At 41.2% G+C, this 17739-nt stretch overlaps 1 protein-coding gene across 1 annotated transcript in view; it reads left to right on the forward strand.

Annotated features, from left to right (window-relative positions):
• The window catches only part of crhr1 (corticotropin releasing hormone receptor 1), a 138568-nt gene that overhangs the window by 36786 nt on the left and 84043 nt on the right, over positions 1–17739 (forward strand). Inside the window, exons 3-4 of the mRNA XM_088323053.1 lie at positions 198–263; positions 336–464. Of these exons, the coding sequence (XP_088179179.1) occupies positions 198–263; positions 336–464 (195 nt within the window). The remainder of the gene's footprint in view (positions 1–197; positions 264–335; positions 465–17739) is intronic.

Below are 17739 nucleotides of genomic sequence, written 5' to 3' on the forward strand. Positions count from 1 at the left end.
TATCAGCGTTGTGCGTGCGCATGGTGGGCATTGGTAAGACATCTATATGGGTAGGAAGGACTTTCAGAACACCAGCCCCAGAGCCAAACTGTGTTTGACATCCCCGATTTACACATTTACCACTATATATACTATATATGCCAGATTTAGTCCTCCATAGCACGCTAGCTCACATGACTCCTCGTTTGCAATTACAGACCAGTCGGTGCTGTCCTACTGGAATGAGACGCAGATGCCGGGTAACGACAGTGTCCAGCTGAGCGGTGAGGAAACAACACGTATGCTCGCAGCAGGGCTCCAGATGAGGTAACTTTTTCATTTTTCCCTCGTTAAAGGCATGGCGGATGGTTACTGCGAGGCGTCGCTGGACGGTATTGGCACCTGCTGGCCTCGAAGCCCCGCCGCTCACATGGTGTCAAGACCTTGCCCTGAGATGTTCTATGGAGTCCGATACAACACCACCAGTAAGGACACCGCCTGCACAGCAATGCACTGCACTGACGCGACTGCGACACATTAGCCATGCTAACATGCTTTTAAAATTTATACGCATACATAGCAGCTTGGTCATAAATTTTGACAGCGTTCACACACTAGCTCCTTGACCTGTATTTGCCATTTTGCCACTGGAAAAACGGTAATTAGTTACACTTACTAGTTACTTCATTTAAAGTAAAGTATTAAAGGTAGTTTTTTGCTGTGTTTGAAAATATAGGCAGCGGACAGCGTGAATCCAAATAATTAAGCTATCAATTAACTATCAGTTAACAACATTACACAGAAATGAAATGCCACATGATAGAAGAAATAGAAGGAAATATGTACACCAAGCAGTAAACATTTGACATTTTTTGGCTTGTGCAACTTTGGGAGCTTGCAAATGAACACCTAACAGGGACACGCAATATCCATTTGTCTTCTGGGCTTCATACCACCGGAAAGTTTCCTTCTGTATTTCTGGTTACTGTGCAAGACACTTTTTTGTTCTCCTGGCATTGTGAATCGCAAAACTACTTTTATAAATAAAAATACCATATTAAAGCACATGTTTACTGAAAATACTGTGCTCCTATTCGCCCCACTGATTTCCCGTTGGTTTGTTGTTCCTGTATGAGACACGCCCCGCCCCTCCCCACACCGTTCAACAGTGGTGACGCATAACCAAATCTTCACATATAAGCTGTGCCCCTGCTGTCATTATTTTATTCCATAGCTGTAATTTCCATTAAGTGGGAGTATGTACAGTTGGAAGAATATCTCCATGAGGAGAAGTTCAGTCTTCTCGTACTCTGTGCTCTGTATTCAATTGCACTTTGTGTCATGATTACTGATGCAAGAAACCTGAGTCTGCTCCTATGGCGCAAACTCCCTCTGATGCTGATTGGCTGCTTACCTCTTCTTAAACTCCTGTCTTCCTGTCGCCCGTGGTCAGTCCGTCTGCGAACCTCAGTCCACGCTAGGCAAGCCCTTTTCGACCCTGACTATCCTGTCCTGATTCCTATTTGATTCCCGGCTCCGACCCCTTTTCTGAACTCGGTTATGTTTTTGCTCCACCGTCCCGGCCATCGATCTGTTCTTTCCCCGCTCTCGACATTACCTTTGCTCGCCACTGAATAGCCACTTCCGCGTTTCCGAGCAGTCTGCTACCCGTGACAGACGATCACCGGATTGTGGGTGCAAGCCTTTTCCTCCTTCTAAATAAAGCTGAGAAAATTGAACACAAGTGGGTCCTGTCTCCGTTTCTGGTCTCTGACACTTTGATGGTAAATATAAACATACCCACCCTCAAGAGACTGTTGCTGGCATATCAAGGGTTGTATGTTACAACGTGAATGACGTAGGATTACTCCGCAATCATGGGTCAAAAATGAAAAGCAAAATACCACAGCAACACACCATGTAGTAATGATGGTAGAATTACAAAATTACAGTACTCATTACCGAGATAAGTCATTGCATTCCAGCAACGTGTTAGTCCCATCACTGCTTGTGGCAGTGGGGTAAATTTTACACTAACTATCTTTGGCTTTGAAATTGGCCATTGTGGGGGGAAAAGGAGGCCACTTGAAAGTGGTAACTACGAGGGTCAGGAATTCGACATGCTATGATAAAAGCAGTATGTGCCGATGTCATCACTTAGTGATGATCAGGGTTTCTGTGGATCCTTGAGAAGTCTTGAAAGGCATTTAATTCCATCCATCCATTATCTGCACCCTTTATCTTCACTAGGGTCGTGGGAGTTCTGGAGCCCATCTCAGCTGTCCTCGGGCAGTGGGTAGGGGACACCCTGAACTGGTTGCCAGGCAGTCGCGGGGCACACAGAGACAGACAAATCACTCGCTTATTCATACCTAGGGACATTTATAACCGGCAAATTAACCTGTCATGCATATTTTTTGAAATGTGGGAGGAAACCAGACTGAGCGGAGGAAACTCACGCAAGCACAAGGAGAACATGCAAAATCCGCAAAGGGCGGACCTCACAACTGTGCCGCTGGCTCGCTATCCACTCAGCATTGAACTCATTATTCTTAAAAAAAAAAGCCCTTAATTGGGATTTAAATTTCTTAAATCCAATCTTCAAAAGTCTTAAAAATGTTAACACAAAAAAATAGTAACATATATCTATTGTCCACATCCAGGGAGTCAAAGTGTTTTTGAGATTCTACACTCAAAATTGGTCATGAATATGGTATTGTTATGTTTTTCAACTATTTTGACCACTAGACCAAAAAGTCATTTTTCATGCGTCATGATAAAAATTCTTCATGAATGTACCAGATAAGTTACTTGGAATTAGTTATCTTCCTGTCAGGTTCCATGAAATACTGTGAACAACCTTTATGTTTGTTGTTTTGGTTTTAACTGTATTTTTTTTGTCAACTTTGTCTGAAATTCAATTTCAAAAGGCATAGAATAAATCTAAAAAAATAAGTCCTGAATTTTACTTCCCTCAAGCTGTAGGAACCCTGGGCGATGCAACAGAAAGACTTTCTGTGATAACTGATTATTTTTCCAGCTAAAGGCCTCAAGCTTACTAACGTTAGTAGCCGAGTGCATCAACAAGGTTGCTAATTAGCGCAAGTGTCGCCGTTTCTTTACCTCGCTCTGACATTTCAAAGAAAAACAAACATCAATGTGAATCTTGTCAAAGATGGCTGGGGAGGGCGGGGTTAACGGAAAGCATGAGGCTAGCAGGAGGCTAACAGACACGCAGACAAAAAAAAAATTGTAGCACAGGGGTGTCAAAGTCAAATACACTGCGGGTCGAATTAAAAAAAAATGGCTCCAAGCAGAGGACCGGACCTATGGAATGTTTTTCTTTTAAATGACGGATATAGTCTCGCATAGGGGGAGCACAGGGTGACATTTGTTCTTTAGAAGGCCGTGACTCCATGCGGCCCAGACCTGAAAGCAGAAGGTCGGGATTCTCTGGTCCTCTGTCCTTCTCAACAAACTCTTGGAACTAAATACCTGTGGGTTCCCCGTGAGGCAAACCAATACAAGACTTTACAATGGACTGAAAATTATTCCTGATTATTTCAATAATTTGAGTGTTTTAACAATGATTTCTTTGTTGTTACCGAATTTCTTGCCCCGTTCCCGTTTTCTAAGATTGCGAGGACTTGTGTCAACACTGTCCTTTTATGCTTTTGTCTTATTCGATTCACCTTTGTCATGTAAGTAAATGTAGTTTGTTATTATCAAACATGTGCATTACTTTTTTGTGTGTCTAAACGATTCTCCTTTTGGACTGGTCAATCATTATCCCTATAAATAAACTTAAAAAAAATGATAATTTAAAACTAAAATTAGAATAGGTTTAGAATATTGCTTCCTTCAGGATAAATGCTAGAGACAACATCAGGCTATTTTAAAATAATTCGGGTTAGAAACCGTGAGCCCTATCTGCTGGACGATTGGGTAACCACTGGATTAGTTTCTAAATTTAAAAATACAATTTAAAGCATTTTACTCTACATTACAGATGGCAGACTTTTTTTAAGTTTAAAAAAAACATGATAAAATCAACAAAAATTCCGTCTGGGAAAACAATACTTATTTTACTCTTTATTCATTCAACTCAGGAACACACAAATATTTTTGTAGCATTCTCATTTGACCTGCAGGATTTTGTAAAAAAAAAAAAAAGCGCTGCTGTGCTGTTAAAACAGCTTCCAGTTGCTTCATCTTTTCACAGCATTCGTTTATAGTTAGCTAGTCGTAGTCAGCATGTTTGGTCTGGAAGTTCCTCTTGATATTATATTCTTTGAAAAGAGCCACGTCTCTTGGCAAATTAGGCAGATGGAGTTGTTTCGAATTTTGGTGAAAAAAACCCTCAAATTTCCGCTCGTCCTGGAAGCAGCGGCCCCTCACAGTCATCTTTCCTTTTTATACACTCGCCATGTAAATTTTTTGGGGGTACAAATTTATTTGAGGGCAGCACGGCGGATGAGTGGTTAGCGCGTCCCTGGCACGATTCTGAGGTCATGAGATCGAACCTTCTAGTGTGGAGTTTGCATGTTCTCCCCGTGCATATGTGTGTTTAATCCGGGCATATTCTAAAAACATGCATGTCAGGTTAATTGGCCGATTCAAATCGTCCCTAGGTGTGAATTAGCGAGTGAGTTGTTCGTCTCTGTGTGCCCTGCGACTGTCTGACAACCAGTTCAGAGTGTCCCCTGCCCACTGCCCGGAGATGGCTGGGATTGGCTCCGGCACCCCCGGGACCCTACTGAGGATAAACGGTTTAGATAATGGATGGAAACTGATTTGATACTGCGGTCAACATTACGCGCGGGCCACATATTGTTAAAAGGCCAGTAAAAGTTTGATCATGGGTCATTACTGGCCCCTGGGCTGGACTTTGGACATACCTGCCTTGAAACCTCTTGAAAACGCAAACCCAAATTTTGAGGTCTGTCTTAGGTTAAAAAAAAAAAAACATAACACATAAAAAATATTGTATATTGTTTTATAAATTTTCTAACTGTTATGGGACATTGCATCATGATTCGTGTCTTAATATGCATGTTCAAATATTAATCATCACTCTGAATAAATCTTTATAGAATTAGCCTATTATTATGTATGGAAATGCCCATTGCTCTTCTTCGTGGAAGAAGTTTTGTGCTTGATGCCCCACTCCTAATAAAAACTTAGTAATAACATGATGTTTGTCAAGAATGCAAAACAAACTTTCACTAATCATCAATAAAGTAGTAGTTCTCAGTATCGCCAAACCCCCAGATTAGACTCATTGTCGTGATTCTTGCTGAAAGATAAACAAACAAAAAACCTAGGATGGCTTTGAGCCATGAGAGCTACAACAGTGTTCTTTCTTGGTCTTTCTTGGAAAGCTGCCGAGTCAGCAGAACAAAAAATGCTGCATCAGCCTTTTGGGGCGGTTTTCACCTACCTGACTGCTTATAAACAATGGTGTTTATAGTCAATGTCGTTCTGGCCTGAGAGAGTGGAATGTATTTCCGGGGGGAAAATGCTGAGTCAGTTTTTGGTGCATTTCTTCACATATAGGTCAACTCTCCGTCAGCAAGACACTGTGTCTAAATAACATGTTCAATGTCATTCTGGCTTGAGAGAGTGGAATGTCTTTCTGGGGAAAAAAAACTGCTAAGTCAGTAAAACCAGAAATGTTGAGTCCATTTTTTAATCGCCTCAGAGTGACCTAACTGATTGCTTGTGAAAGATTGTGATTATGGCTTAACTTGTTCAGGCCTGAAAAAGTAGAATGCCTTTCTGGGTGGGCTGCTGAGTCAGCCAAACCATAAATGTCAAGTCAGCTTTTTAGGCAGTTTTCACATCTGGGGTAAGCTACCTGACTACCTGTAAAATCTATTTTTCAAGTTCATTGTCATTCTCGCCAGAGACAGAGAAATGTCTTTCTGGGAGAAACTGCTGAGTCAGCAAAATGAAAAATGCTGAGTCAGTTTTCAGGGACATTTACACCTCTAAAACTGAAATACCAGATTGATTGTGAGAGATTGTGATCCCTAGCTAAACTTGGTCCGTTCTGAGTAAGATGCTCAGTTGTTTTTTGTTTTTTTTGGGGGGGCAGTTTTCACATCTGGTGTAACTTACCTATCTGCCAGTAAAAGATGGTGTTGATATTTAATGTTGTTCTGGCTTGGAGGAGTGGAATTTCTTTCTGGCAAAAATGCTGAGTTAGCTTTTGGGGGGATTTTTTACATATAGGGTATCCTACCTTACTGCCTGTTAAAGATGGTGGTCATAGCGAAATTCCTTCCATTTTCCTGTGTGTACACACACACACACAGACACACTTAAACAAACAAACAAAAGCGGATATACATAATTGCGAAACACAAACATTATCACCACCCTCGGTGATAAAAATGCAGCTCCAGTCAACATTCATTTTATATTTTTATTACATTTTTTACATGTAGCTAACACACATAGCGCGTGTTAGCCAGTATTGCTAATTGAACTCTTAGCCTATGTGTTTAATAACGTTAGCAGGGTATTGAATCATTAGCTCCATCCATCAGTAGACATATAGACTCTTACCTTGCGTGGCTAATATTAAAAATTAGCATGTTCACCTGTTTAGCCAATGCATGGGTTAGCATAAGCGGCATGGCAAATGTGTTTAGCACCAAGGTTAAATGTGTCTGTGCTAGTATATTCGACAGCAAGGTCGTGAGAACATTCGGAAAGATGACAAGAGTATCGCTTGGGGGGTATCGATTATCACCTCTCGGGTGTTATTGATTGTAAAAGTATACTTAAGCGCTCTATTTTGAAATCCAAATCAATTATTAATCCTTCTTGAATATTTAATGAGCTCCAAAGCCGGGTGACACGACTCCTTTGCCTTCTTTTTATAGCTCCGTGTCAATGTGCTTCATGTTAGCAAGCTTGCTAGCTAATCATGACAAGCTAAAGCACACACTGACATAGCTTTCATATTGTTCTGAAAAGTGCTACCGTACTTTTCGGACTATACTGCACACCTAAAAATTGAAAATTGGCCAGAATGAGTGCCACGTGGTGGAAAACACATTCTAATGGGGCCGGACTAGTAAATTAAAAAAAGAGAAAAAGAAAGCAGAAGGAAAGATAACAAGAGAGAAAAAAAGAAGAGATGTGGAGAGAGAGAGAGAGAAATAAATGGAAAAGACAGAAGTAGAGAAAGCAAGAGAGAAATAAAGAAACTCAAACTGACTCAAAGTGACCAAATTGCACCTTATTACTTTTCATGAGAAGGGAAATAATGAAAAAAGAAATGAAATTGGAAAAAAAGGACAAAAAAACTGAAAAAAATGAGACAAAAAGAAAAACTCAAGAAAAAAAGGACAAGAGAAGGAAAAAAGAAAAAAAAAGAAAGAAAAAAAAGCACTTAAAAATAGAAAAAGACAGAAATAGGACAAAAAGGGAAACTCAAGAAATAAAAGAGAAATGAAAATAAGAAAAAAGAAAAAGGAAAAGAAATGATCACGACCACGTTTTTTGCTCTCCTGTCCCGGTTACTGACCCGTTTTTCCGTTTCCGACACCGCCATCGCTAGCCACGGAGGTCCCACTTCCGCGTTCAGAGCGACCTGCCTCCCTTTTTAATTCCTTTCTTTTCTCTTTTACTTGCTTTTTCCCTCTTTTTCTTTTTGTTCCCGTTTTCCTTTTTTTTGTCTTTTTTCTTATTTCTTCTTCCCTATTATTTATTCCTGTTTTGAAAAAAATGTTTTACCCGTTTTGTCTTTCTTTGGTAAAGTGCTGGGTGCTCTTAACTCACTTTCAGTCTCCATAGTTTGTAACCCTTCTTGAACTCGTTTTTGGTTGCACCACACATGCCAGCAACATCTAGTGGACAAATTTAAAACACTGTCCCTTTAAGAACGGCTGAATGTTTTCATCAGCGTCGTCTTTGTGGAAAACCCCATTTGGGCCAACCTCAACCGGACCCCAACTCAATTGAGTTTAAGATCCCTGCCTTATAGCGTGTAAAACACAGTACTTTTGTGTCTGACTCTTGTTGGGATTTTCCTGTCCTATCGCCATGGAAACACGAGAGAAAATAACCAATAAGTTGACTTCTCATTGGATAACCTTGAATTTTCCGACACCAGCAACTATTAGTGGAAAACTTAATTGAGCGTAAGGGAAACAGGAAAGTTATAAAAAGATGGAGTGGAAGATAAAGAAAATGAAGAAGAGGGAGGAGAAAGAGAAAACCCCAGAGGAGTAGAAGAAGATGTTGATCCTCAATAAAGCGCTCCCTTCTAAAAATATCGAGTCCATTGTGAGCGCCGAATATGTTCCATGAATCATCCCGCTGGAATCGAGCTGGATTTCCCAAATTAGATCGCAACAAAACCTGGATTTAATATTGTGTGTTTGTCGCCCACATCTTTTGTTTTGTTATCGTTTATTTGTTTCCTTCCTTTATTCGCGGTTACTACCTAGATCCTCTTACGGAACATGACACTGATGAATGGACAAATGTTATATTACTGTGATAAGAGATTAGGACGACATCTTGAACATTCTACAACAGCTCAAGACAGGGGGTCTCTAACTCGCCTCACAGGGGACAATTGTGACCCACAGATGACAGTTTGGGGGCTCTTCCTCAATATTGTCACAGTTGCCATGGCGCCCAATTGGTCCCGCCCGTGTGGCGCCAGCTGCAGCTTCTTGACAGATTGGCTCCCTGTCAGTATTTGAACTCTGTCCTGTCAGTCCCCTTTTGTCGGTCTGTTTAAGAATCTCTGTTTTTACACGGCAAGCCGTTTTTTGCACCTGTTTGTCTCCAGCTACGATCTGTTTTGATCTCGACCACGTCTGCTCTCCCGTTCCTAATAACGATCCGTTTTTGATCTCGACCACGTTCATTCTCCTCTCCTGGCTTTCGACTTGTTTCCGATCCCGACCACGTTTTTGCTCTTCTATCCCGGCTACTGACCCGTTTTTTCTGTTCACAACACCGCCATCGCTCGCCAGGAAAGTCCAACTTCTGCGTTCGGAGCCACCTGCTTCCCGCATCCAGCAATCCCCGGGTCGTGGGCGCAACCCCCTCCCTTTCTTCTAAAAAAAATTGTGAGAAACGTTACGCGAGTGGGTCCTGTGTCCGTTCCGGTCCTGACAAATATGAAAGTTTGAAGGCACTATATTTTCCCTCCCCTCTGGTCGAGAGTCTGGGTGTCATCCTCGATAGCACACTCTCCTTTAACTCTCATTACCCGGTCAGCTTACTCTCACCGGCGCTCCATCAACCATCTTTGCCCCTCCCTCACCCTCCACACCACTGCCATCCTCTTCCATAGCCTTGTCACCTCCGCCTCGATTACTGCAATTCCCTCCTCTGCGGTTTACCTCAAAAGTCCTTCCATAAACTTCAGCTGGTCCATAACTCTGCTGCTCACATCATCACCAAAGACCCTTCTCGCCATCACAACACCCCTGTACCTTCAGCAACTCCATTGGCTCCCAATTTACCATAGAATCAATTACAACATCCTGCTCTACACCTACATGGCCGATTCATAACCTTGCCCCTCCCTACCTCTCCGACCTCCTTCACATTGCCACGCCATCCCGCACCCTTATCCTCCTACCTCCATCTCACTATACCCGCTGCCCGCCTCAGCTCCATGGGGAGCATAGCTTTCAGTCGCTCTGCCCCCCAGATCTGGAACTCATTGCCGCCTGACCTCCGGAATTCTGCTACCTTGTCCACCTTCAAATCCGGACTCAAAACTCACCTCTTCAGGCTTGCCTTTTCATTAATATCTGTCCCACATACTGCCACCTTTTAACTCTACTTCGTTTTCATTTGCTTGTTTTATTCTTGCTTTATAGTTGTTTGGTACTCTATCTACAGTGACCTTGGGTGTCCTGAAAGGCGTTTTGAAGTAGAATGTATTATCATTATTATTATTATTATTATCATTATTGGCGGCACGGTTGCGCAGTGGTTAGCGTGTGCGTGGCACGGTTCTGAGGTCATGGGTTCAAATCCAGCTACCAGCCTTCCTGTGAGGAGTTTGCATGGTCTCTCGTGCTTGTGTGGGGCACTCCCGTTTCCTCTTACATTCCAAAAACATGCACGTCAGGTTAATTGTCCGGTCCAAATTGTCCCTAGGTGTGACTGAGCAAGTGCGTTGTCTGTCTATGTGTGCCCTGCGACTGGCTGGCAACCAGTTCAGGGTGTCCCCTGCCCACTGCCCGGAGATAGCTGGGATGGGCTCCAGCACCCCCGCGACCCTGCTGAGGATAAGAGGTGCAGATAATGGATGGATGGATGGATGGATGGATTATAATTATTGTTCAGAGTCTCCTAGTTTTTTCCAAGTCACTTAAGACCTCCCAAAGCACTTTACAATGTGCTTCACACTCAGGAGGTAGAGCGCTCGTTTTGAGATCATGAGATCGCAGGTTCTTCCGTGTTATATGTCCTTGGGCAAGAAACTGAATTCCTAATGCCCCCGATAAGCAGGTAGTTGCCTTGCATAACTGACCTTGCTATAGGTGTGTGAGTGTGTGTGAATGGGTAAGTGTGAAGCATATTGTAAAGCGCTTTGGGAGGTCTTCATTGACTTGAAAAGTGCTATATAAATGCACAACCTTTACATTTACCCATTCACACACACTCACACACCAGTACCGGTGTCAGCCTATTCAGAGCATTAGGGGTTGGTTTCTTGCCCAAGGACGCTTCAAAATTTAACATGGCATAAACGGGGATTAAATCTGGATCCCAAGATGAGCGCTCTACCTCCTGAGCTACTGAACATTCTCTATCACCAATTTGTTTGACCGAACGATGCTAAAATTGTCAGGACCAGAACGGAGACAGGACCCACTGAGTTATGTTTCTCTCAGTTTTATTGGGAGGAAATGAAAGGATTGCACCCACGATTCGGTGATCGCTGGTCGCGGGAGGCAGGTCGCTCTGCATGCGGAAGTGGGACCTCCGTGGCGAGCGATGGCGGGAACGGAAAAACGGGTCAGTAACCGGGACAGGAGAGCAAAAAACGTGGTCGTGATCAGCAACAAGTCGAAAGCCAGGAGAGAAAAGTAGACGTGGTCGGGAACAAAAAACGGGTCGAAGCCGGGGAACAGACGAGCGCAAAAAACAGGAGTGAGTCAGGGTAGAAAAAAAGCTTGCCTAGAGTAAACTGAGGTTTGCAGACGGACTGACAACATGTGACAGAAAGACGTGGGTTTAAATAGTGACAAGGAGCCAATCAGAGTCCGAGGCAGATGCGCCAAAGGAGCGGGCACAGGTGTATCACATCGGTAGAATGACAAAGGTATTTATGTTGGGAATGATTAGCTTGAGAACTGTGTTCATTACTTGATAAAAAAAAACAAAATTTGAGAAAAGAATGACTTTGCGTGGAAATATGAACGATCTAACGAAAACGATAATGTGATGTAATTTGATGCCTTGTTTATTGGAATATTGCCCAAAGTGATAAGTTGCCGTTTTAGATCATGTTATATTGCACGGTTCGAGCTTCTGCGCTTTCTCATAAAAAATCTTGCCAGACCCAAATTTTTCTGAAGCTCAGAGGCGTCGCAAAACGATTCATCCGGACCTTCTGGATGGCTTTACGGGAAAACAACTTACCAGAAAAATACAACATGATTTCAAATGCAATGGTGCTATAGTTCGTTTCTGCTTTTTAGTGGCTTGTTTTATTATTGTAGTCAAAGCACATGAAAGCAAATGACAGGATTGTCTTGAAACACTTTCCCACCAAATCTCATTGACAAGTTGTTTGGTTTGCTTTTGTCTTCAGTTTGCACTCAAGTCAATTCAAGTCATGTTAATTTGTATAGCCCTTTATCACAAGGAGTCTCAAAGGACTACACAAACCACAGTTTATTGCAAACTACAGACTATTATTACACCATCCACTGATCTAAAACCTTCACGAGGGCAAGGAAAAACTTAAAAATTTCAACATGAGGAAAATTAAGAAACCTTGAGAAGGAACCCTACAAGAGGAAATCCCCCTTCCAGGATGACCAGGCTGCAATGGATGTTGCAATAACAAGTAATACACATAAATCAGGAAATATAGGTAATTCATAAGCTATAGAATAGGAGTGTGTTTTAAGCCTAGATTTAAACAGTTCCACCAAGGTTGCAGATTGAATCTCAGGGGGAAGAGCATTCCACAGCACTGGGGCCCGAATGGAGAATGCTTTTGAACCTGCGGATCTCTTCTTGGCTTTTGGGATCACTAGTAGACCAGTATTTTCAGAGCAAAGGCTCCTTACCTGAACATAGGGGGGAATTAATTGTGAGCGATATGAGGGAGCAAGTCCATGCATGATTTTTTATGATGCCAACAGAACCTTGAAATCACATCTTAAGCTAACAGGGAGCCAATGCAGTTTAGCTATTATCGGGTAATGTGATCAAACTTTCTTCTCTTAGTTAAAAGCCTCACTGCAGCATTTTGTACCAGCTGCAGGCTCTTGCTTTTGGACTTCGGGAGACTGAGATTTGTACATAACAGCAATCAATTCGGTAATACAGTAATACAACACTCCAACTTGCAAGAGTTTTGGTCTTGCAAGGAAATGACTCAGTCTTTTTCCTTTCTTTGTTTTTTATGGTGATGAAGGTGTTCCGGGTTGACTGTGATTGGCAGGGATTTATCAGTGGGTTTAACAGGGAGTTATCAGTTATCAGGTTGAAAACCTCAAACAGAAAAGCGGAAAACCAACTGTGTTAAACAGAGTACAAATTGCTACAGGTTATATAAAAACACATAAATAACTAATTGTTGTAATTACAAATAACCAAAAATGAAATTACCATCCACATCTTAGCAGCAGATATCTCAGGCTTGGAAAACTATGATACATTCAGTTGAAATCTGAAAGTTGTGTTTTCTGACGTAGGTTTGAAGCCTAGTGTGCTTTTCTGTGGTAGCCTGGTGGTAGCCTGGTGTTTGTCGACTGCGGTAATAACGCAATATATGTATGTACGTCAAGCCTTATTTCATTTCATCGATAAATGTTCTGTTTGCAAAAATTCTTATTTTCAGTCTTTCTGGCAGAGGCGTTACCAGAGAGGGGCAGGGGAAGGCAGGGCCTACCCACAGAAAAGTGGATATAGAGAAAAAGAAAAATAAGAAGAAGTAAAGAATAGGGTAAAATGAAAATTAAAAGAAGTAAAAAAGAAGAAAAAAAGCAGAAAAGATAAGCTAAAAAACTTGAAAAAATGAAACAAAAAGAAGAAGAAAAGGAAAAGGAAATTAAAAGGGAAAAAAAGCAGGAAAAATACAGACTTTTGGGGGTCCCTTGATCAGTTTGTTACCAATGATGATGTAATACTATGCACACAATTTTTTAATGATTTTTTTTAATTAAAAAAAAATCTATTATTCTACTAAACTATAATAGCATTCATTTTTTCACTCTTCTGTGAACTTTAAACTTTAAACAACTATAAAGTCAAGAAATTGAAATTCCTGTTTGAAACAACAAAATATCCCTTTAAAATACATCTTAGACCTTTCAGTGCAGCAACAAATAAACTAGAAAATACAATAATAAACTAAACAATTTATTTTAGTAAAAAGCTCATCGTAAAACGCATTCCTAAAACACTGGAAACATAAAAAATATTTACAAATCTAAAAAAAAAAAACACGATAATGTCATGGTTGCCACGGCGCCCAATTGGCCCAGCCCGTGTGGCGCCAGCTGCATCCCGTTGACAGATTGGCTTTCCGTGCTCTCATTTTCTATTGTCAGTCCGTCAACAAACCTCTGCCCCGCAAGACGTGGGTTTTAACTCGGTCCTGTTTCCTGTCGGTTTCCCTGTCCGGTATTGTTCCCGTTTATTTTGTCCTGTTTGATACCAGTTTCCAGTTTTTTTTCCATCTATTTTTTTCCTGTTTATTATTCTCTCCAGTTTTCGTTCCCGTCTAGTTAGTCCTGTTTATTTTCGATATCCTGTTTCATTATCAATCCTGTCTGTCCGTTCTGTCCGGTATCGATCCCAACTGTCCAATATCCACTCGACCAATTGGTATCAATCTCGTCTGCCTCTGGCTTCCTATCAATTCACGCCAGACTGCTGCCTAATATGCATAACTCCCGATTTCCCGTAAAATAAAAGGCTTGTGTGAGAACGTCACACGTTTGGGTCCTGATCCAGTTCTGGTTCTTGACAAATAAAATAAAAAGTAATTTTAACCTTTTATATATTAAACAAATTTAGAGTCAACCACACAGAATCCATGGGGGGGAAATGCAAATTGGGTAATCACGAGGGGAGGAAAGTGTCTCGAAGGGAGCTTGCGGTCTAGTGTTTTATATAATGAAACCTGATGTAAGCTGCTGCTGGATGTGCTGTTGGTTATGTTGCATGCATTAGAGCTGAGTAAAACAAATTGGAGGGTAATAATAGTTGTGTCCCCTTCCCCTCCTATTTTTAATATGCCCTCCCTGAGACCCATGTCTGGTGACACCACTGGTTTTTGTTTTTACTTAATTATAACAAAATTAAATTGCAGTCAGATCAGCCTACAGTAGGACTTTTCGGCAGAACACTGGCCTTTCATCCGTCTGGTTTTGACATATTTTTCTGACATAAGCCCCTCCCTTCCTCACACACCTTTATCCAAACACCAAAACAATCCTCAGTTCTCTCTCTTATATTCACTTGATGGTCTTCAGAGGCAATTTGCTGGATGTGCAAACTAAAAGTTTACGAAATTCCCCTGCACACATCCCACTTCCCTCCGTCTCAGGAAAACAACCAAGCTCTCCTTTGTCTCATCAACCCCCAATGCACAAATCACACTGCTGACTTGTGGAAGATGAAGGTGTGTTTGTGTGTCAATGGGTGCGTTTGTGCATGTCTGAGAGTGTTTTGAGTGGGTTTGTGTCTGCCTATTTGCGGGTGCAGAAATGCTGAGTTTTGCTGAGAATTTTTCTACGGCTAACAAGTTTCAAGCAGAAAACGAACCCACAAAAAATAGACACACACACACAACATGCACAGTCTGACATGACAGACTACATGAAAAAAAACGCAGGATAAGGAAAATGAAGAAACCTTGAGAAGGGGTTGCACAGTTAAATGACATCTGCAGAGCAAAGGAAGGTAATTTATTACTTGCAAATAATACTACCTAACGGAAGCATATAAATCCAGAAAAGAAGGGGACCAAGTAGTGAGCCCTTGTGGAACGCCACAGGTAACACTCCCAAACAGCTCCTCAGATTTTGTTTTTAAATATATTATCAATAATGCTAAAACTTTATGGACCAAGTTATTTAGTAATTAGTAAATTCATGTTTGGCAGGGGATTTTTGAAAAACAAATTAACCATACATTAAAATATTCACAGATCTATAAAAACAATTCAAATTAATAACAATTTTAGCTTTTTACACACTCAACAGATTTAAAGTCGAACAACAACAACACAAAATCTTTGAAAATGCAAAACAATAAAATATAAATGAAAAATATTAGCTCTTGCGTGCTATAAAAATGATAAAATGCAAAAATAAAATTAACTATTCACAATTCTATTCAAACCAATTTGGACCCAAATCCTCTGAAAAAAAAACGCAAAAAAAAAAATTCAAAATAAGTCAAACAAAAAGCAACGGATCAGCAGTGGATTGAACAACTAAATGCACTCTGCTTCGGAGCAATCTATATCATTAAAATGAGTCCAAATTTTGTATATTTCTGTGCTCTCTTTACACACATTACTTTCCTTCATTTTGTGTCCTCCCGTATTGAACTCAACTATTATCCAACAACTCTAGAGCCTTTTCGGCGTTTGTAAACAAGTGTGAATTTATGTCAGTTTATTGCAGTCGATTGAGACAAAACGATCCTAGATCATGAATTGGAACAGCTCAAAATCACACAAAGTATCTGCTACAGCGTGATAGCCACTTTATTTTTGTCAAGTCAACGTGATCTGTACTGGATTTTATTCTTTGAAATTCCTGGAAATATTTTAGAAATTGCCTTAAAAGTGCATGGAATGTCCTTGAATTTGGCCATGAAAAAGGTGTACAAACCCTGAATGTACCGTATTTTCCGCACTATAAGGCGCACCGGGTTATAGGGCGCACCCCGAAAAAATAGTTTTTGGTCCTATTTTTGACATACATAAGACGCACCGGATTATAAGGCGCTACAATGGGAACGTGGACAAAACAGTCAGATAGTTCAGTCCAACTTATTACCCCCTTAACATTCCGAAAGCTTGCAAAGATGCAAATACGTGTCGAGAACACGTGCGGATGCGGTGTCCGTAAGATGTTACTCAAATGCATTGTTCCATCATTCGGAAGGTTAAAGTCTTGGGATTCAAGAAATGCTAACCATTCCTTAGTACCTATTTTCTTTTTCGCTCGCAACTTTACTGTGCATATGACAATAAACACTTGGAATTGAGTTTAATTTAAAAATAGACAATCCATTCCATCCATTATCTGCACCGCTTATCACAGAAACATCGAGTTCAGTCTCAAACAAGATACAGGGACAATATAAAACCCGGAGTAGCTCACCGAAGTCGTTGTGTTCATAATAATGTGCAGCCAATGTCCTCTTATATCCGTGAGGGTAGTAAATCCAGGAGAATACAATATTTACAAATACAGAATAGAAAACAATGCTTTCTCTATGCCGTCAGCCACATGCTATACGCATTCATCTTTTTCGGCCAATTGCAGGCTTTGTTTCGCCGTTCAAGCCAATGCCAGCCTGTAAATGATAAAAAGGATCCGCCCCTTGACCTCCGAATAACTTTAGCCAATAGTGATTGATTCAACTGATGATTGACACATCTTTTTCGGCCAATTGCAGGCTTTGTTTGCCGTTTAAGCCAATGCCAGCCTGTAAATGATAAAAAGGATCCGCCCCTTGACCTCCGAATAACTTTAGCCAATAGTGATCGATTCAACTGATGATTGACACATCTTTTTCGGCCAATTGCAGGCTTTGTTTGCCGTTTAAGCCAATGCCAGCCTGTAAATGATAAAAAGGATCCGCCCCTTGACCTCCGAATAACTTTAGCCAATAGTGATCGATTCAACTGATGATTGACACATCTTTTTCGGCCAATTGCAGGCTTTGTTTGCCGTTTAAGCCAATGCCAGCCTGTAAATGATAAAAAGGATCCGCCCCTTGACCTCCGAATAACTTTAGCCAATAGTGATCGATTCAAATGATGATTGACACATTGGTTAGCCAATGAAACGCCGGTAAATAAATCCCAGCATACACCGCGTACTACTTGGCGTTCGGGGGAAAATCGAGTCGGCGGCTGCAAGTTAGTTGGAAAACTTTGCAATTTTAAAATTGATCCATAAATAAGGCGCACTGTATTATAAGGCGCATGGTCAGCTTTTAGGTGCGCCTTTTAGTGCGGAAAATACGGTACTATAAAATACACACCATTGCGGAAAAAAGCAGCGGAGAGCATTCAATGTAAGGAAAATGAGGTTTTGGAAAAATTTGGGGGGAGAACTCCGTACCCCTTTTGGTAGCACAATAACCTTCAAATTGCTTGGTACGCTACGGTGTTAGCATCCATGAGCACTCCCGCTAACAACGCATTGCGTGTGACGTCACGCGTCCTTTTCCACGTAAGCGGGATATGATAGCAATCAAACAAGAGACGCTTAAAAGTCATAGGAGATGCATAGAAGTCACATTTAGTTGGAAATATGAACGATCTAACAAAAACATTTCAACCAAAAA

The sequence above is a fragment of the Urocampus carinirostris genome, chromosome 19, assembly GCF_059441175.1.
Source record: "Urocampus carinirostris isolate Australia breed hairy pipefish chromosome 19, RoL_Ucar_1.0, whole genome shotgun sequence".
Lineage (NCBI taxonomy): Eukaryota > Metazoa > Chordata > Actinopteri > Syngnathiformes > Syngnathidae > Urocampus > Urocampus carinirostris.